We start from the raw sequence: 22704 nt of genomic DNA, 5'->3' as shown, positions 1-22704 counted from the left end.
GATATAATTCCGAAATAAGATCATGTGGAATTGTGGGAGTTGAAATCCACACATCTTAAAAAGTTGCCAAGGTTGAAAAACGCTGTTCTCAAAGGAGGTCATGGCAAACCACTTCTGCGTTTCTGCCGAAGCCTTTACCCTCATCTAAAATATCCCAAAGGTTGGCCTCCTGGGACGCAATACTACGGAGCGAAAAACAACCCCCTGCCCAGCTAAAGCTCTGCCCTTGGACAGTAGATTGGAGGAGAGACAGCTGCTTGGCAAATGCAGGAGGGGGAAAGAAACCATGGTAACCATCAGCCAATCACCAAACTCGTCACGATCACATGATCCTTGCAACGGCGAGAGGGTTCGTTCCTTTCCTTCGTTGACCTTTCACCCCAAGATGGCGGCGCCCGTGGGTCCGTTGAAGTTTTGGAAACCGGGTAAGCCTTGAATTTTTTGTAAGGGACGGGAATATAAATGTCATGGGAGGGAATAAGAAGTGGAAAGGTGAAGGCTGCTTTTCTCTAGTTTTGGTGGAAATGTATTTCAGTTTGTGAAAGGACACCGGCGGGATAGGAGATTGGGCATGTAGCGATACTCTGTTTTGGAGGACGGACGCGCGACTCTTGTGAATCATTAAATAAGTAAAAAATAAAAAAGTGGCCGGTCACGAACAAGGGTGGAAGAAAAGTTATTCTGCACCTGCTCAAATCCTAATATTTAACCTTTGAACATGCTGTTCTTTTGACTTAAAAGCTTGTGAATTCTGAATTAAGAAAATTGTGCTTCTTCATTGGCGGTCGTCCTGCTCTCTCTCCCCCCTCCCCAATGCCATTTAGTGCTATGGAGTGGACCTATTTACCTCGTTCAGGTGGTGTTAAATAAATGCATTGGATTGAGATTAAGCTGCGTGATATACAAAAATATCCCATAAGATGCCACTTTCAAGTTCTTTAATTGAAGACTCTTTTTAGGTCATGGGGTTTATCGCTGAATATATGACCAGTCTAATTCTAGTTGTAGAATTTTCAAAATTAACATACCCGTAAATATTCCCTTCTTTTCTTGCTCCAGTGAACCTCCTTAGAGACAAGTCACACAGATATTTACATTTAAAATAAATTGTGAGAGGTGCACTAGTCTCTTCCGTGAATTTTTTAAAAAAGAAATTCACCTATTTTAATAGGCAATGAATGCTAACTAGCACAATGGCAAAATAAATCTGCTTTTGTTGTGTACAAAGCAGTAATAACTTGAAATGATTTTAAGATAACTGTCATCTGAACTGAAAGGGTATAATTTTAAATTTTAAAGGGGCATTGTGGAATTGAGGAAAAACTTCCACTCCACTAAAAAGTAGTAAGGTAAAAATTCTCAGTGGTGAAACTAGATGCTGTTCTTGCTAGCTCATTATATGTAAATGCAATGGTAGTCAAGTACTGTGATAACAGGATCTTCTGCAGTGCTAAGCAGTTTACATAGTAGCTTTTTATCTGTTTGCATGAGGTGATTTTTCTGGCGTGAAGGATAATTAGAAAACAGTTTTCCAATGCTGAAATTTAATTTTATAGAGCTATTAATATTTAAATTAAATTACTGCTCACTTTTAGACATGGAGTTAACCTCCTTAACAGTTGAGGCTGTGCTTGCAGCTGTAGTTTCCCTTATATAATTATTTGTGTAAGTATACAGATTGTTTCTGGTATTTTGTTTGCAGTTACAAAAGAGTATGTGGAATTTAGAGAACTTTGCCTTCACATTAATACAACAAAAATTCACATAATAGCTTTTAATATTATGTATATATTTATGTTGAACTATTAATGCCATTGTGTTCAACTATTAATGCCAATGTCTTCAATGCTGTAGTCATTTACACTTTTGGGTTCTAAGGAAGATTGTAGCGCATGAGCATGTCATAGATTTTATTCTATCAGTACTTTTCACTGATTTATTAATATAGCCACTTCTTTCTGAGATTATTAATGAATATTTTATATTTCAGTGAAAAAAATAATTCGCCCTTGAACTGATTTCTAGAAAGAACATAGACACAGCCTTGTAATTCATTGTGGTCCTTCTATATCAAGATTTTAACAGTATATGCAGCCTTTTTTTAACAATGGTTTTGAATAGATTGCAAAGTTTGATATATTTTCTTCTAGGAAAAACCTATAGCAATTTGATAATTCTGTATAAGCCTACATTGTTCTACATACAACCTAATTTTTCATCACATTTTCATTAACCCACTTTATCCCTGCATCCTTTTCTTAAGTTATTGAAGAGTAGAGTAGAGGAAAAAAACCTTGATGGCTGCCAATTTGTAATATGATCTTTGAAGCTAAATAGGTTTTTGAATAATTCTATGATTATTTACTTGCAAGAAAGTTCTATTTAATTTAATATAGTTATTAAGATATTTTATATCAAATGACTTATCTACAATTAGTAGTCAGTTTTGATGGGCAGTGCTATTTAGTATGAATATGATAAATTATATGCAGTTCTTTATATGTAAGTATTATATACAAAAAATTAAAATTTAGAAATAGGCTACAAATTTTTGAACTACAAATAAAAAGATTATTAAAGAGAAAACACATGACTACCACAGCTGTCTTCTCAATGTTTTTAAAGTTAGATTCATCCCAGTTCTTTTATCTACTTAAGAACATAAACCCAATATCCTTAATGTCCATGATAGTTTATTTGTAACATTCTTCAGAGCCAAGTCAATCACACAAAGGATAACTTAGAAATTCTCCCAGGGTGAAACATCTCTTGTTTAATCATGTGCTTGTTGAATAAATATAGTAACTGGGTTTAAATAACATAAAGAGCAAAACCAACTTTTTTTTGCATAGTGCAATGAATGCATAAATTAAGTTCTTTCCTGTGCTGCATAATTTTGAAAACAGCCATGATATTGTTGAATGAAAAATCTTCATCAGGATCAGCCTTCCATCCTTCAGCAGTCAGTAAAATGAGGACCCAGATTTTTGGCAATATACTGACTCTGTAAACTACTTAGAGAGGGGTGTAAAGTACTATGAAGAGGTATACAAGTTATAGAAAGAAAAAAAAAAATCTTCATCAGGGTCTAGTACAGAGGTCTGCAACCCGCGGCTCCGGAGCCGCATGCGGCTCTTTCAGCCGTCTCCTGCGGCTCCCAGTTCTCTGCCATGCGCAGTCCCCCCAAAAAAATGTGGGACTAAAAAAGATCAACCAATCAATTCAAATATGCAGCATAGGTGCATATCTCGCCTTGGCTCCACTCTTCAGTCAAACCGTGTTCTGCGCATGCGCGCATGTACGCACATGCGCACACATTTTTTGCGGCTCCCAGTTTTTCCTTTTGTGAGGGAACCGGTTCCGAGTGGCTCTTTCACTGTTTTAGGTTGCTGACCCCTGGTCTAGTCCAAGCTGGGAATAAACAAAATGGAGACTGCTTTAGAAAGAAGGTTGTAGTTTATTAAAAGGCATAGTCAGACAGAAGCATGGCTCTGGGAAAGCTGACCACATGTTGCTGGGAGTCGTGGGTTTTTATACCTTCTGGGGCTCTTGAGGTTATTTCCTGTTTCCTGTGTCATGTACTTTGACCTGAGTCTGAGTGTGCCCATTTGGTATTGGTGGGTTAATCCTATTATGTCCCAAAAGGTCATGTCTTTTAGAGTTTGGGTGGGGTATGTAGGTCTTTGTCTTCCTAATCTCATGGCTTCTAGCTTCCTGGCCCCAACCTCCCTGAATGGGTTATTACATCTGCATTTCTAAAAGCTGGTTTCTGTTGAATTTTCTGGTTTGGGGGAGGGAGATCTTCTCCCTTTAAAGATCATCTCCATTATTCCTTTGGAGAAATATATTCTGCCTTTTTAATATTTCCCAAAATATTTCTCTGGATTTCCCCACAACATGTTAAAGAATTTTTTTCCAAAACTGTTACTATGAGATGTGTTCAGACTTCAATTGTATGGTTTCTGGGCAAGCTATTATACTGAATTGATAGCAATGCATTCACGTTTCATAATTAAGAAAGCATTTATGTGGTATAAATTGTAGCTAATGATAAATTTTTGGCAAACCTGAATTTATAGCAGCTTTTTGAATTGCAACCTGTGAAGATGTGTATAAGCATGCTGCTTGATATTGCTGATAGTATCTTAAAATTGTAATATGCTGTTTATGGTACATGAGCCAATTTGAGGTACAACCACCAGACTAGCAACTGGGAGACCAGGAGTTCTAGGCCTGCCTTAGGCACCAAAACCAGCTAGATGAGTTTGGACTAGTTACTTTCAGCTGTAGGAAGAAGGCAAAGGCAAACCACTTCCAAAAATGTTGCCAAGAAAAGTACATGGACTTGTTTCTGAGTCAGCAAGAGTCATGGTTGATTTGATGGATCATAAGAACAGCAATTAATTATGTAATCAAGTTGGAATGATTTTTCCCCCTTCTGTAAACTGAAGAGCCTACTTTTGGGAAACTGCAGCTTACATATAAAGGTGGTCCTTGACTTACAACAATTCATTTAGTGACCATTCAAAGTTATAACGGCACTGAAAAAACAGATTTATGACCATTTTGCAGCATCCCCATGATCATGTGACAAAATTCAGAGACTTGGCAACTGGTTTATATTTATTATGGTTGTAGTATTCTGGGGTTATATGATTAATCACCTGCGGTTTTCTGACAAGGAAAGTCAATAGGGAAGCCACATTCACTTAACAACCATGTTACTGGCCACTGTGATGCAGTGGTTAGAATGCAGTATTGTAGGCTAATTCTGCTGACTGCCAGCAGTTCGATTCTCACTGCTCAAGGTTGACTCAGCCTTCCATTCTTCCAAGTTTGGTAAAATGAGGACCCAGATTGTTGGGGGCACTATGCTGATTCTGTAAACTGCTTAGGGCTGTAAAGCACTATAGAGCGGAATATAAGTCAAAGTGCTATTGCTACTGACTTAACTGCAGTGATTCACATAACTGTGTCAAAAAAAGTCGTAAAATGGGGCAAAACTCACTTAAGAGAAATTTTGGGCTCAATTGTGATTATAAGACAAGGATTACCTGTATTCAATTTTTTAACCTATTTGTATCTGTTCTATGATTTAGCATGTGCAATTGTCAGTTGCTGTGGTTGTACTTAGGCCAGTTGTTTGTTACAAGTGTTTGAATTTAAATACTTGGAGTTCAGTGAGACAGGTTGCATAGCCCATGTCCATTTCATACAGAAATAAGATATATAGTAGAAATTTATTTTAAATATTCATATAATTACTGCCAATAGATCTATATTACGTACAATTAATGTACAGTAGATAGACTGTATTCATATTACTCAGAAATCACAATTAAAATCATTTGTTTATTATGTATATGCCTCTAAAATACTGCAATTAAAGAATACAATTACAAGAGTGTAAAGTAACAGTAACATTATGCACAGTCTTCAAGAGATGCCTTACATTAAGAAAACAGTACATTGCGATATACACGCACAACCACTTTACTCAAAGCATGCAGAGACAATCAGGAGCACCTTCCAAAGCAGCTGCCAGGAGGATTTCAGATCTGTGCAGAGCTGAAATGTTTTAGCAAGAAGCTTTTTCACTGCTTGTTAATTGTGAATCACTACAACCAGGAGTGCCATTGAATGAGGTTGTTAAGTGAAACAGTCATGTGGGCATCTTGCTTAATGACCGCTTTGCTCAACAATTGAGATTCCAGTCCTAATTATTGTTAAGTGAGGACTACTTGTATATATAAGCATGTTTGTGGGTTTGTGTGGAATTACTTGAAAAGTTCTAGCTACCAATCTAGTTGGTTGCTTGAGCTATGAAGGGCTAGGTAAAACAGGAGGAAATCTGTCCAGCTGTCTCAATCAATCAAGTTTATATAGCTTCCTGTCTCTCCAAAGGAGGAGCACTGCACAACAATAAAACTGCTAATATAAATCTGGTAATAGTAATAAATAGCATAAAAATAAAACAACAATGGAACCATCAGGACAGATCTCCATTCCCTTAGGAGCCCCAGACCTGAAAGCATAACCAGGTGTTGAGGGCCTTAACAAAATTCAAAAGGGCCATTCTAATTTCAGGGGAAAGAATGTTCCTTAAGGCAGATGCCACACCAGAGGAACAAATGAACCTTTATTATAAAAGTACAACATGTGTACAGTGAGATTGGCTGAGCCTCCCTTCGTGCCCCCCCAACTCACAGTGACAACAAACCCACCATCTTGTTACACCATGTGAGCTAATTGCAGAACACACTGGCCTCGCAAGTCAATCATACATAGAGTTATTTCCCATTCAGGAGCCTGACAACCCATGGATAGCAGCTGTTCTTCACCCTGTTGGTATGGCTGGCTATACTTCTGTATCTCCTACCCGATGGTAGGAGAGTAAAGAGGTACCGACCAGGGTGTGAGTCGTCCCTGAGAATTTTCCTCACTTTTCCAAGGCAGCGAGCCCTGGCGATGTCATCCAGTGGTGTCAGGGGACAGCCCACGATGTTTTGTGCCCAACTCTTGGGACCCATCAGACATAAATCCCTAGCTGATGGTACCCATAGCATGTTTTCTCTATGATAGGGCAAGTTATTAGGCAGAGACAGCTCCTCAGATAACCCAGTCCCTTGCCATGAGTGGCTTTAAAGGTTAAAACCAGTACCAGCACCTTACATTGGACCTAGAGGGAAATTAGCAACCAATACAGCCTACGAAGCAGAAGTGTAACCTGTGCTGCCTTAGAAGCATATGTAATTGCCTGTGCATTCTGTACCAACTGAAGCTTCTGGTAGTGCAACATCATCCAGCATGAAAGATGACATGATCCTGGAATCAATGGGCCTCCAGAATGAAAAACCATTCTGTCTTGTCAGGGTTCAGCTGAAGACGTTGTTCCCTATCCAGACTCTCACAACCTTGAGGAACTGGGATGAGACATTTTACCAGGGAAGGAAATATATCATTGGGTATCGTCAGTGATGATACCTCACTCCATGCAATGGATGAGCTCAGTCAGTGGCCTCATGTAGATTTTGGAAAGCAGAAGAGAAAGCACCAGGCCAATGGTGAGATTTCTCCTTCCCTATCACCTTCAACTTGAAATGACCCTGAATGAAGTAGGTGAACTGGTGCAACAATATGCCATCTACCTCCAACTCTCTGAGTCAGCAAGTGGTCATGCAGAGCAAGGATGGAGACACTATGCCCATCCTGCCCACACCAGAGGCCATCCAAAAGCACAACCAGGACTTTGCCAGCAGCTTAAACTGTTTAGGTTTTTAAAATCCAGCATTTTAATTCCTTATAATCATGGTATTTGATATTACACAAATGCTTATGTTTCAGTCTACTACCTGTAATGGTAATTCTTGTATTAATTTCTGAACCATTATTTATAAAACTGCCCTATACATAGTGCATTAGAAAACTCAGCTTGGAGACTAATGGAAGATACATTCCTGAGGAATAGTCTGTCCTTAGCAGATATGGACGTGACTGGTGGGCCAGCAAATTGGTACTTTTTTAAAAAAAATATTTTAAAATACTAAACTGAAAAGCTCTGAATTTGTGAGGATTAATTTCCTCTTAAATATGTATGTCAAATTGCAAGTAAAATTACAAGCAAAAATATCTCCTTAGCTTTTTTGTATTTTTGTAAAAGTCACATCAAATTAATAATAATTTGCTTGTGTGTGTAGGAACAGAAGGACCTGGTGTCAGCCTCTCCGAGGAAAGACAGAATGCTGCTGAAAGTTCAAGTGTTTCGGTTATCTATAATCCCTATATTTCCCTTTCTATTGAGCAACAGAGGCAAAAGCTGCCTGTTTTTAAGGTATGAATTACTTTTATTACTTTGAACTGCAGAATTGCATGCATTGCCATGTAGGAATGCTCTACCATTTCATATTTTATACTGATTTTGCAAAATAGAAAATAAATGTGTTTTTAACACATGTAGGTCTCATAACGCTGAGACAGAATAATTTTTCCTATCTCAATGTATGGGAACATTGTGACAGCAATACAAGCCTGCCACTATTCACTGTTGATGTAAACACGAGTTGAATTGCATGGGTATAAAAATTTTGTGCTAGCTTGTAGCTTGATTGTTAAAGATTATGCTCCTCCTTGTGTCATTGTGTGATATTTTATATATTTTATTGTTAGTGTAACCTTTTAAAATAAATTATATATAATACAAATAAATTTGTTTTATGATTTGTTTAAGAATGTATGCAATAAAGCACTGTACATAAATCTTTCCATACTGTCATCAAAGAGTGGATTCCATCCTTACCCTTTATTAAAATTTCTTTTATGAGGTGCTTTAATTCATGTCTGAACATCTATTTCTCTTCCAGCTTAGAAATCATATCCTTTATCTGGTAGAAAATTATCAGACATTAGTGATTGTTGGAGAAACAGGATGTGGGAAAAGTACTCAGATTCCCCAAGTGAGTATTAATAATCTTTATTTATTTGTTTATTAATGGAATACTTGGTCTGATTTTCAGTCATTTTCCATGGATGGATGTATCACTATCTCTGTCTTTTTGTTTGCTAGCGCTGCTCGCCTCTGCCCACTGGCTGACCCTTGCTGGCCCTGCTGCTGCTGCCAGCCTTGCAACTTTGTGCTAGCTGGGTTAGTCTGTTTTGCCCTGTGCTTGCTGACCCTGCCATTCTGTGCTTATTGGCCTTGCTGTTCCTGTAGGCCTTTCCGCCCTGCACTTGCTGGCCCTGTCACTCTTCAGAAGAAGGGGGCATACAATTTGGACAAGGTACATGCAGCGTGCTTCATCTGCAGTGGCTGGAATAAGATGGCGGATATCAGCAAGCACCAACAAGCTCCCTTTGCCATTATAGGGCCAGCTAGCACAGGATGGTAAGGCTGGTGGGATGATAGGGCCAGTGAACACAGGACAGCAAGATTGGCACAGATGGTGGAGTACAAGGTCGTTAAAAAAGCAGAGATGGGAGGATAGATGAGTGTGGGGAGTTGAAGAGGAGACAGTCCTTTGCCTCACCAAGGCTTGAGGCTGGGAGAGACCAAGCCAGGAGTGGGTCGTATTGTGTCCTTGTCTAGCAACAGGTTGGATTTGGTTAGCAACCCAGATTGCTGTCACTAAGCAATGTGATATTGTACTTTATGATCACATTGCTTAGTGATGGAAATTCTGACCCCAATGGCTGTCGTAATTCAAGGACTACCTGTAATGGCCTTTGATAAGTTAAATAAACGTGTATCGCTTATAAAAAATTTTCTGCTTGTATGCTATAGACTTTGTAACTTTGGCTAGTTTTTAATTCACAAATGCCGAGCAGAAATCATTGAATTGATAGGCCTAGTTCTAAATAATCACATCTAATTCGTCCAAATGGTCCAGTTGGATTCACTAGATCTAGTGAATCTCAGAATGATTGAACTTGGATCTACCTTTTTTATTGGAGTTGAAGTCAGCTATTTGTAGCAGAGAAGCATACTCAAATATTCTCCACTTTCAAATTAATATTTGAAAATAATTGCATTAACTCCATGGTTAATTATTTCATACTTTTTCTGGATAATTATTGATCTAATTAAAAATATTTTACAATTTTCACATTAGCACTAATTCTTTACTATTATATCTCACAATAACTAATTTAGGTCTAGAATTTGTTTTTGCCAATAAGGCACTCTCTGAGATGAGCTCTATTCAAGACTTTCTGGAAAATGAGAAAATAAATGATTTGCTACCAGTTCCTTTTTCCCTGTATAATCACCAGTAACGTCTTCCATAAAACTCCAGAAAACCCTTCAACTTTCCAGGACAGATTTTCAAGGAGCTGAAGAGGAAGACTATGAAAATATTTTCCTTGATTTAGCCTCAAAAACCTTCCTTTAGATTAAAAGTTCTTGCTGATAATGACGCACTTTCCATTTACAGAAACCAAGATATAGATCCAACCCCTTTCAAATATATTAGTTTGATAGCTGGTAACTGTCCAACTAAGTTAATTGATAAAGTGAGAAAATGGATTACACATTTTACTGATGTCTGTTAAATATTTTCTAGATTCTTTTAAGAATTGTAATTTAATATAATAGCATAATAGTTTAATAGTTTAAATTAGTTCACTTGATTTTTCAAAAAGAACAGGAGTGGTTTATTGTCTTCATTTTGCTACTTTATTATACAGATAGTCCTCACTTACCAACCACTCATTCATTGACTGTTCAAGGTTGTGACAGCACTGATCAAGGGTTACTTATAAATAGTTCTCGAGTTTGATTCAAGCACTTGGCAACTGGCTTGCACTTATGGTTGTAGTGCCACAGCACCATGTGATTGCCAGGATTGTCATCACTAAGTAATGGGATCATCACAACATTGTTATGACTGCATTGTTTAGCTGTGGCAATCCCAATCCCAATTGCAACTCAAGGCCTACTTGTACATTGAATTAGATCGACAATTATTTTTCCAGTGAGACATTGTATTTGGAGGAAAATATAAATGTAAAATGAGGAATGAAAATAATTAGAAACCAAGATTAATATAGAATTTATACATCAGTTCTAATAAATATTTTTTTCCTGTGACAGTATCTAACAGAAGCTGGCTGGACTGCTGAAGGCCGGATAGTGGGAGTAACACAACCTCGGAGAGTTGCTTGTATTTCAGTGAGTGCCCTGGATTCCAAATTCTGTATATATCTTATTTTTGTAGAATGTTACATAGTTTAATTAAATTTATAAAGTCTGTCTTTGAAAATAAATTAAACAGTTGAGATATTTGTCAATATCTATGGGTTACTATGAAGATACAGATAAATACTTTCCATAGGTTATCATTGAAAATTTTTGCAATAGCATCTTAGAATGTATATTTTCTTTTATTTTTGTATTTGATGTGAGGTCAGTAATTTGCAGTTATGACCTGTGCATATTTGCAGCACACTCTGAATGCTTTTCACAATTGAATATAGGTTTTGATAATTTCCTTTTCCTGGAAAAAAAAATCATGCCTTCACATGTGGAGGAAAGTACAGTTGATTATGTTGCAGCTATGCAAATAATATTTCATACAAAATTTCACTTACGGCAGACACTAATTTTCCATTCCAAATCTGGGAAACCACAATTGTTTTTATGTGTTTTATATATATATATATATATATATATATATATATATATATATATATATATATATATATATATATATATATATATATATATATATATATATATATATATATATATATATATATATATATATATATATATATATATATATATATATATATATATATATATATATATATGTTTTCTGAGGTTTTCGCGGGTGTTTGTATGTGGATCTTTGGTCATTCGGGTTTTTTCCCGCGTAGAATTGAAGGTGTAGGAGCAACGTTTCGATGGAATCCCATCCGTCATCCTCAGGCTGGTGGCTTCAGCTGAAGCCACCAGCCTGAGGATGACGGATGGGATTCCATCGAAACGTTGCTCCTACACCTTCAATTGTACGCGGGGAAAAACCCGAATGACCAAAGATCCATATATATATATATATATATATATATATATATATATATGTAGATCTAGAGTCTCGGGTTTCTTCCCGCGTTCCTTTCATCTTCAGAAAGTTGTGGCGACGTTTCGACGAAATCCCATCCGTCATCATCAGGCCGGAGTGTTCCTCCTGCTGCTTCCAGGAGCAATGCGTGGTCTGGCTGTTCCTTTCCTTCCAACTGCCGGTGGGGCTGTGCTCTGAGGCGTGGCTGTCTTCTGATTGGGTGGATGCGTGGTTGTCTTCTGATTGGTTGGAGGCGTGGCTGTCTTCTGATTGGGTGGATGCGTGGTTGTCTTCTGATTGGTTGGAGGCGTGGCTGTCTTCTGGTTGGGTGGGGTGTGTTCTGAAAGGGTGGGGTTTTTTGTTGTGTTGTAATATCCTGAGTGTTGTGATTTGGTGTCCTGAGGAGTGGGCTGTGTAGTGGACACCAAATCACAACACTCAGGATATTACAACACAACAAAAAACCCCACCCTTTCAGAACACACCCCACCCAACCAGAAGACAGCCACGCCTCCAACCAATCAGAAGACAACCACGCATCCACCCAATCAGAAGACAGCCACGCCTCCAACCAATCAGAAGACAACCACGCATCCACCCAATCAGAAGACAGCCACGCCTCAGAGCACAGCCCCACCGGCAGTTGGAAGGAAAGGAACAGCCAGACCACGCATTGCTCCTGGAAGCAGCAGGAGGAACACTCCGGCCTGATGATGACGGATGGGATTTCGTCGAAACGTCGCCACAACTTTCTGAAGATGAAAGGAACGCGGGAAGAAACCCGAGACTCTAGATCTACACATACAGACACCCGCGAGAATCTACGAAAACATATATATATATATATATATATATATATATATATATGTGTGTGTGTGTGTGTGTGTGTGTGTGTGTGTGTGTGTGTGCATACATATATATATACATACATACACACACACACACATATATATTGTTTTCAAATTAAAACAAATCATCATATTTAGTTCCGCTGTACTATCTTGGCTTGACAGAAACAAAATTTGAAATATTTTAGTTCTGACCAAGACCCACACGCTACAAGACAAAAAAATTCTGGAGAAATGTTATAGGACAGGTAGAGCCAACTTGGTGTCCATTATTCTCTCTTACAATCTCTCCTGCGTAACCCGTTGTTCTGGACCAGCCCTCTTCTCCCAACCCCTAATTAAGAGACGAGTCTGGAAAGCGTCCAAGGCTAAAAGGCTTCTGCCAAGGTTTAATGACGCAGATAACAAAACACAAGAGCTTGTCTTCTCAAACGAAAAAGTTGCTTTCAGCAACTAGCCCCTCCCCAAACACTTCTTTTATAGAGAGCTCAGGGCGTGGTCTCCCTGTGCCTCCTCCCGAGGAGTCCCATAGTCTTTCTTTGTTTGTCCCTGCTCGTCTGCCTCCTACGTCGGGCGTCCTTGAACAGGGCCAGCTGTGGGTCATCATCCTCCGCACTCTCGGGCTCACACAGCTGAGAAGAGGTCCCCGGCTGAGGACTCTGCAAAGCCTCCACATCATCATCAGCCGGTTCGTTTCCCTCCTCCCCCACATCTGAATCCTCCGATACATCGGACCCGGCTGTCGGACCCACCGGCTGGCCCTGAGTCACAACACTATCCCGCACCGCAGGGCCCTTCCCTCGGGTCTGCCGATCCGGATGCGGTCGGGATGGGAACTGTTCGTGAAAAGCAGTCACCAACGCAGGGGCATGAACGGCGGTCGCGTCTTCCCATGTGAAGTCCTCCGGCCCGTACCCTTTCCACTCGATCAGGTACTGGAAGCGACCTTTCAACCAGCGGGAATCCCTGATGCTGGCGACCTCGTACTCGGGGGTGCTGCCTCCATCACGAGTTCCTGATGGGGGAGGTTCCGCTTGGCGAAGTGGACAGGCCGGTTGTTCGGGGACCAACAAGGACCGATGGAAGACGGGGTGCACGCGCAGGGAACGTGGCAGAGTTAAACGATAGGCGACCGGGTTGATGACGGCCTCGACTGGGAACGGTCCAAGGTAACGGTGGTCCAGCTTCCTCGCCGGCCGAGTGGATGGTAGGTTCCTGGTGGACAGCCAGACCCGATCCCCCACCGATAGTGGAGGCGTATCCCTTCTCGACCGATCGGCGAACCTCTTGTAGTCGGCCTTGGCCTTCTCCAGCTGCCGTCGCACCAACCGATGGATCGCCTGTAACTCCGCCATGAATTCGTTCGCTGCCGGCTCCGGTGAGTCCACGGGAGAAAGAGGGAAGAACCTGGGGTGATAACCCACGTTGGCCAAGAACGGTGTCATCTGCGTGGAGGTGTGTTGCGAGTTATTAAAGGCAAACTCGGCTATGGCCAAATAGTCCACCCAGTTGTCCTGCTGCAGGTTAACATAGCAGCGCAGATACTGCTCTAAGATGCCGATGACCTTCTCGGTACCCCCGTCGGTCTGAGGATGATGCGCGGACGAGAGGCAAACCTTAATGTCCAACGCCCGCATCAACTCCTGCCAGAAGCGGGCTGTAAACTGGGCCCCCCTATCGGAGACGACCCTGTCGGGAAGGCCGTGCAGCCGGAACACCTGTTGGATGAACATGCGACTAGTGGCGCAAGCTGACGGTAAGCCGCGACAGGGGATGAAGTGCGCCATCTTGGTCAACATGTCCACCACCACAAACACTGTCGTGAAGCCGGAGGATGGGGGTAGATCCGTCAGAAAGTCCATGGACACAGCCCCCCAGGGTCTCTTGGGCGTTGGCAAAGGCTGCAGTAAACCAGGCGGGGCCCCTGTCGCTGACTTGGCCTGCCTGCATGGGACGCAGGAGGTGACATAAGACTGGACATCGTGTCGGACTCGGGGCCACCAGAAAGTACGGGAGACCAGGTTCAGAGTCTTGAACAGGCCAAAATGCCCCGCAGCCGGGTTATCATGACATTGGCTGAGGACGAGTCCCCTGAGTGGCCCTCCTGGAACATAGAGCCGGTCACGATAATACAGGAGTCCATCCGTGACCGACCAAGGCGAATCTGGCCCCACCTCTTCCTTCCGCTGAGCCACCCACGCCTCCTGCTGCTGCGCCTCCCGGATCCGAGCCCGTATATCCACCGGCTCCCGTACCGCAGCAAAAGACTCGACGGGGATCACTGTCCTGGGCGGAAGCTTGTCTTCCACTCGGGTGTACTCGGGCTTCCTGGACAGAGCATCCGCTCTCTGGTTGTGCCCGCTTGGAATGTACCGCACCCGAAAGTCAAACCTCGCAAAGAAGAGGGACCACCGGATCTGGCGTTGATTCAAATTCCGAGCGGTCTGCAGGCTTTCCAGATTCTTGTGGTCCGTCCGGACCTCGATTTGATGCCGCGCCCCCTCCAGATGATGCCTCCAAGCCTCGAACGCCGCCTTGATGGCCAGCAGCTCCTTCTCCCAGATGGTATAGTTGCGCTCCGAGGGATTCAATTTCCGAGAGTGATACGCGCAAGGGAAAAGGGTACCGTTGGGCGTCGCTGCCTGGAGTAACACGGCCCCAATGGCAATGTCGGAGGCGTCCGCCTCCACGACAAACGGCCGTTGCGGGTCAGGATGCTTCAAGATGGGCTCCTTCATGAAGGCGTCCTTCAAAGCCTGGAACGCCTGTTGTTCGGGGGCGTTCCACTGGAACCGAGTCTTCTTCTGCAGGAGCCGGGTGAGGGGGGCTGTCAAGGCAGCAAAGCCAGGGATGAATGTCCGATAGTAGTTGGCAAATCCAAGAAGTCGCTGAACATCCTTCACGCGACGCGGGGGTTGCCAACTCTGCAACGACTCAACTTTACTTGGATCCATGGCGATGCCCTCGGGAGAAATGCGGTGGCCCAAGAAATCAATGGTCACCTGGTAGAACTGGCACTTCTCCAACTTGGCAAACAGCCGATGTTTCCGGAGGCGCTGCAGGACCTGACGGAGATGCTGATGATGCGCTTCACGCGACGGGGAGTAAATCAGGATGTCGTCCAGGTAAATCACAACAAACTGGTCCAACAGATCCCGAAAGATGTCGTTCATAAAATGCTGAAACACAGCGGGGGCGTTGGTCAGGCCAAACGGCATCACCGTGTACTCGAAATGTCCATAGCGAGTACCAAACGCTGTCTTCCACTCATCACCCGGCCGAACCCTGACGAGGTTGTAAGCTCCACGCAGGTCCAGTTTCGTGAAGATCTTAGCCTCCCGGAGTCGGTCCAAGAGCTCGGGGATGAGGGGCAGCGGGTAGCGGTTACGCACCGTGATAGCGTTGAGTTTCCGGTAGTCACAGCAAAGCCGTAACTCGCCCGACTTCTTTTTGACGAAGAGCACGGGCGCAGACACTGGCGAGGACGAGGGCCGGATGAATCCACGAGCCAAGTTCTTTGTCAGGAAGTCCCGCAATGCGGCCAACTCGGGCTCCGACATGGAGTACAAACGCCCCACTGGGAGAGGCGCATCAGGGACTAGGTCAATGGAGCAGTCGTAGGGCCTGTGCGGGGGTAATTGGTCCGCCTCTGACTCGCTGAACACGTCAGCAAAGTCGGACAGTACGGGAGGCAAGGAAACCCCTGAGGAACCCTCCACCTGGCCGGCACAGATATGGCGGGTGTGGTCCACGCACTGCAAACTTGGGAAGGTGACCAAGTTCTGAGACCAATAGATCTGTGGATCATGCGCCCGGAGCCACGCCAGTCCCAAGACCACGGGGAAGTGCAGATCCGAAGTGACGTAAAACTGAATGGCCTCCACATGGGTACTGATGGCCATACACACGGGTTGCGTGGCGGCCGTGATAGGCCCGGACAGGAGCACTCGACCATCGATGGTCTCCACAAGCATGGGCGGATCCACCGGACACTGGGGAACAGCCCATTTGGCCACAAAGGCCGAATCCATAAAGTTAGTGGTAGCCCCAGAGTCAATTAAGGCATGGACCGGAATCCCCTCTGGCTTGCCAGGAAGGATCAGTCGTGCCTCCAAAATCAAATGCCGTGGAGGTTCACAGGCACCGTCGGAACGGCGTCGCTCGGCGTGATCGTTGTGGGTCGCCCGATCTTTCACACCGTCTAGATCGGGCTCGGACCGTTTCCCGATAGCAAAGCAGGGGACTTTCTCGGAGCTGGCTTGGTCACTGACGCCCGCTGACGCTTCTTTGGGCAAGAAGCAGCCAAATGTCCAGGGTCCCCACAGTAGAAACACAACCCCTCCGATCGTCGTCTGTCCATTTCCGTCACCGATAGACGGGACCTGGCGGCACCCAGCTCCATTGGCTCCTCCCTCTGGACTGGGGGCTCACGCACAACAGGGGCGGCAGGGGTCTGTGGGGTGGCACGGCGACTCTTACGCTGCTGCAGCCGGGCATCGATCCGCAGACAAAGATGGATCAGCCCATTCAGATCTGAGGGAATGTCCACGCGGGCCAGCTCATCCAACATCTCCTCTGACAAGCCATCCTGAAAGGCATCCACGAGCGCAGCCTCATTCCAGGCGGAATCCTGGCTAAGCAGCCGGAAATCGCTGATATAGGCCTGTAGGGGGCGCTGACCCTGCCTCAAAGCTTTCAGACGTCGGGTGGCGGTCTGCGCCTTAATCGGGTCCTCGTACATGAGGCGCATATGGTCACAAAACCCCCCAAAGTTATCCAACAAAGGGCTAGGCTGTGCCAACAGAGGCGTGCCCCAACGAGCTGCATCTCCCGACAGAAGGCTCAACACGAATCCCACCTTATCACGGTCAGTGGGGAAATCAGCTGCTCTCACGCTGATATAAAGCTGGCATTGTCCCAGGAAGGCAGGAAACAGTTCTGGTTTACCAGCAAACTTATCCGGCATAGCTAACTGACATTTCCTCCTGGGTGGGGGGGCAGCATGTACCTGAGCCTGCAGTTGTGCCACCTGAGTGGCCAGCAAGGTGAGTTGCTGGTTGAGCTGGGCATTCTCGGCAAGAAGCTGCTCCATCGTAGTATTAAGGGGTGAGTGGCTGAAAGCAAACTGTTCTGGACCAGCCCTCTTCTCCCAACCCCTAATTAAGAGACGAGTCTGGAAAGCGTCCAAGGCTAAAAGGCTTCTGCCAAGGTTTAATGACGCAGATAACAAAACACAAGAGCTTGTCTTCTCAAACGAAAAAGTTGCTTTCAGCAACTAGCCCCTCCCCAAACACTTCTTTTATAGAGAGCTCAGGGCGTGGTCTCCCTGTGCCTCCTCCCGAGGAGTCCCATAGTCTTTCTTTGTTTGTCCCTGCTCGTCTGCCTCCTACGTCGGGCGTCCTTGAACAGGGCCAGCTGTGGGTCATCATCCTCCGCACTCTCGGGCTCACACAGCTGAGAAGAGGTCCCCGGCTGAGGACTCTGCAAAGCCTCCACATCATCATCAGCCGGTTCGTTTCCCTCCTCCCCCACATCTGAATCCTCCGATACATCGGACCCGGCTGTCGGACCCACCGGCTGGCCCTGAGTCACAACACCCGTAGGCTAATTTGTTCCCCATTTCTAAGCACCTTCCTTCCCTTCTTCATCTGCCTCCCTTCAGTGACTGCTGCTGATGTCATCACAAACAAAAACCATTTTCATTTGCTTTTTCCTACTGTTCCTGGACTGCCCCAAACCATTTCTGTCGAGAACAATCAGCTTTCTGTTTACATATGAAACAAAACTGTTCTGCTTCATTCCATATAGACCCAAACATTTGAAAAGTACACTTTGGGATTAGACATGGGCTATCCAAAGCTATCTGTTTTGTATAACTCTACCTATGCAGCAGACAGGTAAAAATCTGGAAAGTCTTTGACAGTACATTTAGATTAATCGGTATATTTCATTATAATTCATTGCATAGGTTGAAAATTTTTGACACAGGGCGCAAACCGATCTTGCAGTGGATAACTATGGCATTAAAGCTAGGATCCAAAGAGCTATTTTAGGAATGCTAAAGGGCTTATACATGGTTAATGAGATATTTGATATTTTATTAAATCTGCTAAATTGAAAGTCATCTTGGTTTCAGCAATAAGTTGCCATTTAATGGAATTAAATAGTACACAAGATAAATTGATTGTGCTTAGTTTTATATTTCTTTGGACACTGCCAAAAGCTATGTCTCCAAGAGGGTTCTTTCTAATAAGATTAATCAATTTTGATTCTTAATTTTAGAGGGAGAATCTGGCATTGGAATTTCCTTTCCACTTCCCAAGTTGAGACCCTTCCATATCAATAAGGTCTGGTGCTGGGGATATATGTGTGATTAAACCTGAGATATCAGTCGGTCTTATGGATGTGAAACATCCTAAGTCCTCCTATTTTCTGTCTGGGGAGGAACTTTAAAGGAGCCATTAGTTCAATTTTCTCCTGTTGCTTATAATGGAAGAGATGATTATAGCAACAAGTGCTACTTGTAGGAAAGATGTTGTATGTTACTCCTTCATTTTCATCCTTAGGGAAGGGTTGGATTCAATGAAATGTCCCAATAGCAGAATGCTCAGACTATGCCTGGAGCTGGAATTTCATTCCCTGGGTTCTGCTGCATGATTTACAAAATAGTTTATTAATTTCTAAAAAATAAAAAATAAAATTTTAAAATAGTCACTACCCTGTGAGAATGCCAAATGCATTGAAGATTTGGTGTTCCTAAGATTTCATCCATTCTGTTGATTCCCCAGAGTGATAAAGACTAGTTTAATCTGTAAAATTAGGAAAATTAGTAAATAGCACTAAATAGTTGCTTTTATTTCATAACCACATTTACTTGAAGGGCACGAAATGCACTACACAAAATACTTAACATTTTGGAACTTTGTAAAAGTTTGCTATATTTTTCTTGAATTATAGGCATTGTATTTGAAAGATATTCTATATTTATTAAAATGACACATTGCATAAATATGATTATAATGTGTCATTTGAACTTTGGTTCTTTTCTAGCTTGTTGAAATTTATCACATGGCCCATTTTGAAAAACAAGTGTTAAACACACTTGGACATTTCTATCTTTGGTGCAGCAAGTATTAGTTGATATAGATTATGCTTTTGTTTATTTAGCTTTATAACTAATTGAAATTTATTATTAGAATGAAACTGCTTATCTGTACACTGATGGAATATTGTGAAATAGTGTTGAAGACATAAAACTGTGACAGGGGAAGCAGCCGTAAGAAAGCTTTAAAATAATTTTAATTCATTGAGTGTCAAATCATTGCAGACATTTTATTTCTTTCCCATAATGTCATCTCTTTAGAAAGCTAATGAATGCTAACAAATAATTCCTCTCTCTGGTGCCTTTTCATACAGAAACATAGAGCAGACAATGTCATTTCTCAAGTTGTAGTTTTCTTTGTATAGTCTTAATTTGGATCCAAAAATATGTCTAGTTGCTTCTATTACATGATCTTTTTGGCACCAGGTACACCTCTTTAGTAGTGAGAGCATTTTACAACTGGAATGCCGCCACCAAATTTCTGTTGATGAAGGGAAAATCGCCGACAATCTGGCAATTTTCTGGTGGAAGAAAGTTTTGGAGGACCTCTGGCTTTCTTGTGTTGAAGTTCTTGTGCTGGTGCAACCTTTAAGTACAGAAAATTTTATTTTAGTTTTCCTCATCCTTGTAAAAGCAGAATAATTGCATTGCCAGTATTTATTAATGAAAACTGGGTCTTGCCATATAAAGATTGGTTAACTACTACATAATGATCTAACAGAATTAGCTCAAGTTAACCAAATTTTACCTCACTGATTTTTTAATTATTTTTCCCTAGTTGTGCAAGATAAACAAACAGCACATATTCACAAATCAAATGTGTTTATTTTTTGCAATATTAATGTTATTCTTTTTCCTAGATTGCAGAGCGGGTAGCTGAGGAGAGGGGTGCCTTGCTGGGCCATGAAGTTGGATATTGCATTCGATTTGATGACTGTACTGACCCACAGGCTACAAGAATTAAGGTAATATATTTGAGGAAAATGCTTCTATCCTAAAAGTGTTTACAAATATTTCCAGTCAGTGAGGATCAAGTGAAACAGTACTTTCTGGGGAGGAGAACAATGGAGATCAATACTGATTGACTGTTTTGAATAGGTTCTAATGTATTTCAGAGTCAAATACAGTTAGTCCTTGATTTACAACCATTTATTTAATGATGGTTGGAAAAAGTGCCTTGTAACCTTTACTCACACTTATAATTCACCATCTCCACGGTCACATGATTGCAATTGAGACACTTGATAACTGGCTTGAATGGTTGCAGAGCCCAGTTTTTCTTTATGTTGTTTGTCGTTCTCCAAACTTTCAGTTTCTTCCAAGTATTCCTTGTTTTCTGCAAACATGCTACTACTTTGCCTATATAAAAGAGCCACACTAATTTAATTTAATTGTTTTATTTGTTTTTAATTTTTTGTATTCATGGTTTTAACTGCCCTGTAAACTGCCCTGAGTCCTACGGGAATAGGGCGGTATACAAATCCAATAAAATAAAAATAATAAATAAATAATCTCTGAACCCATGGAAGTAGATGAAATTACTTACCAACTGCTGCAATTTGGGGGCATGAATCTTGTTTCAGAACAAACATAGATGTTTTTTGTTTGTTTGTTACAGTTTCTGACAGATGGAATGCTGGTCAGGGAAATGATGGCTGACCCATTACTAACCAGATATAGGTAAACACGCTGATTGTTGTAAAGCTATAAATGGTGAAATTTTCCTTTTTCTGTATTCATTTCTACCTCTCTTTGTTACTTTATTTTCTTATTTTTGTTGAATATAGACTGTAAATAGGGAGTAATCTTGTATTCTAGGGTTTTTTTTATTCTGGGTTTTCTTCATTTCAATAAATCACATACTATAATGATACTGACTGACTCACTGTCGACATACGTACCTACCAACTATCTGTACACACACAAACACAAACATAGAGTTCATAAGAGATATTAGAATATTAAGCAGATTGGTGTTTTTTTCATTCCTTCTGTTTTTATTTGTCTTTCTGAGTTTTGCTACAATACATACCACATATTTATTCATTTGTGTTAAAAAATCTATTATATAAGTAAACATTAACTCCCAGAACAAGAACAACTTCTATTTTTCTGTTTTTCTGTGTGCTCCAAATATGTTTTGAAGGTTCACATTATTTAGTAGGTCAGATGGAAAATAAGTATCCATTTGGTTAATTGACCAGATTTTGCCAGTGGAATAAAATAGCTAGATGTAGCCCAAGAAAAGTATTTCAGATTGCAATTCTTGAATATTTTCTTCAAAGGACATGGTTTAGATAAAAAGCTATTCTTGACCTTCTATTAATTATTTTGAGTTGTATTTCTGAGAATTTATGTATAATTATGCTTTATTGTAACTTGAAGTTTTTAAAGTTAGGGAGTCACAAGTGTGTAACATCAGTTTAGTTACATGATTTCCATAATATATTAACTGTGGCTATTAAATCATGAATTATATTTATTAACTTGTGCTACCAAAGCATGTTTAATATTGTGATGAAAATTTCATGATTGGGATATTTTTTAAAAATATATTTTGGCTTTTGTTTAGTGTCATCATGTTGGATGAAGCTCACGAAAGGACTTTATATACAGATATTGCTATTGGCTTATTAAAAAAGGTTAGAATTCTGACTATATATTTTTAATACCTCCTTTTGCAACCATTGAGTTGGGAACAAAGCAAATATTTACAATTACCGTACTATGTTGCTGTTGGCCTGCAATCTTGCTTATACCTTGTCAGTTCCAATCATTTTTAAGGTCCTTATATTCAATCTACATTAAGAATGAGAATTTGTGGTCCAAATAGAAGTCGCTGAACTACTGTTCCCAGTAAATCCACCCAGCATGGCCAATGGAGATGCTGTGGAATATAGTTCTGTATTTGGAAAGCTGTGTGTACTTTCCTTCTGGTATGTTGTTGTCATTTTCTAGCATCATTCTCTTCAAGAATATGAGTGCTATGGAGAAAATAGCATAGTGTATCCTGTTTCACTGTGCAATGTTGCTTAGTAATTTTTGGGCAAGATATATCAAGGATGAGGGTTATTGTAAAGATTACATACTTCTAGGGTTAAATTGAGATATTTAATTGATCATTCAGAAGAGGAGAATCTATGGCATTAACAACTAATGCATGAAAACATGCTCTTCTCAGAAGTTTAGCTGAATGGGA

The 22704-nt window shown here is 41.7% G+C and overlaps 1 protein-coding gene across 2 annotated transcripts in view; it reads left to right on the top strand.

Moving 5' to 3' along the window:
* Window positions 1-352: 352 nt before the first annotated feature.
* The window catches only part of DHX35 (DEAH-box helicase 35), a 44071-nt gene continuing 21719 nt past the window's right edge, over window positions 353-22704 (top strand). Inside the window, exons 1-7 of one of the 2 annotated variants that reach the window (XM_081322864.1) lie at window positions 353-425; window positions 7698-7831; window positions 8361-8453; window positions 10586-10663; window positions 20366-20470; window positions 21124-21185; window positions 22078-22147. In XM_081322864.1, the coding sequence (XP_081178990.1) occupies window positions 386-425; window positions 7698-7831; window positions 8361-8453; window positions 10586-10663; window positions 20366-20470; window positions 21124-21185; window positions 22078-22147 (582 nt within the window). In that variant the 5' untranslated portion in view covers window positions 353-385. The remainder of the gene's footprint in view (window positions 426-7697; window positions 7832-8360; window positions 8454-10585; window positions 10664-20365; window positions 20471-21123; window positions 21186-22077; window positions 22148-22704) is intronic. The other variant, XM_081322865.1, reaches the window with a different exon arrangement.

This window comes from Vipera berus, assembly GCF_964194415.1.
Source record: "Vipera berus genome assembly, chromosome: 3".
In the NCBI taxonomy this organism is placed as follows: Eukaryota; Metazoa; Chordata; class Lepidosauria; order Squamata; family Viperidae; genus Vipera; species Vipera berus.
Note: the sequence above shows the minus strand (reverse complement) of the source record. Positions and strands in the feature narration are given on the sequence as shown.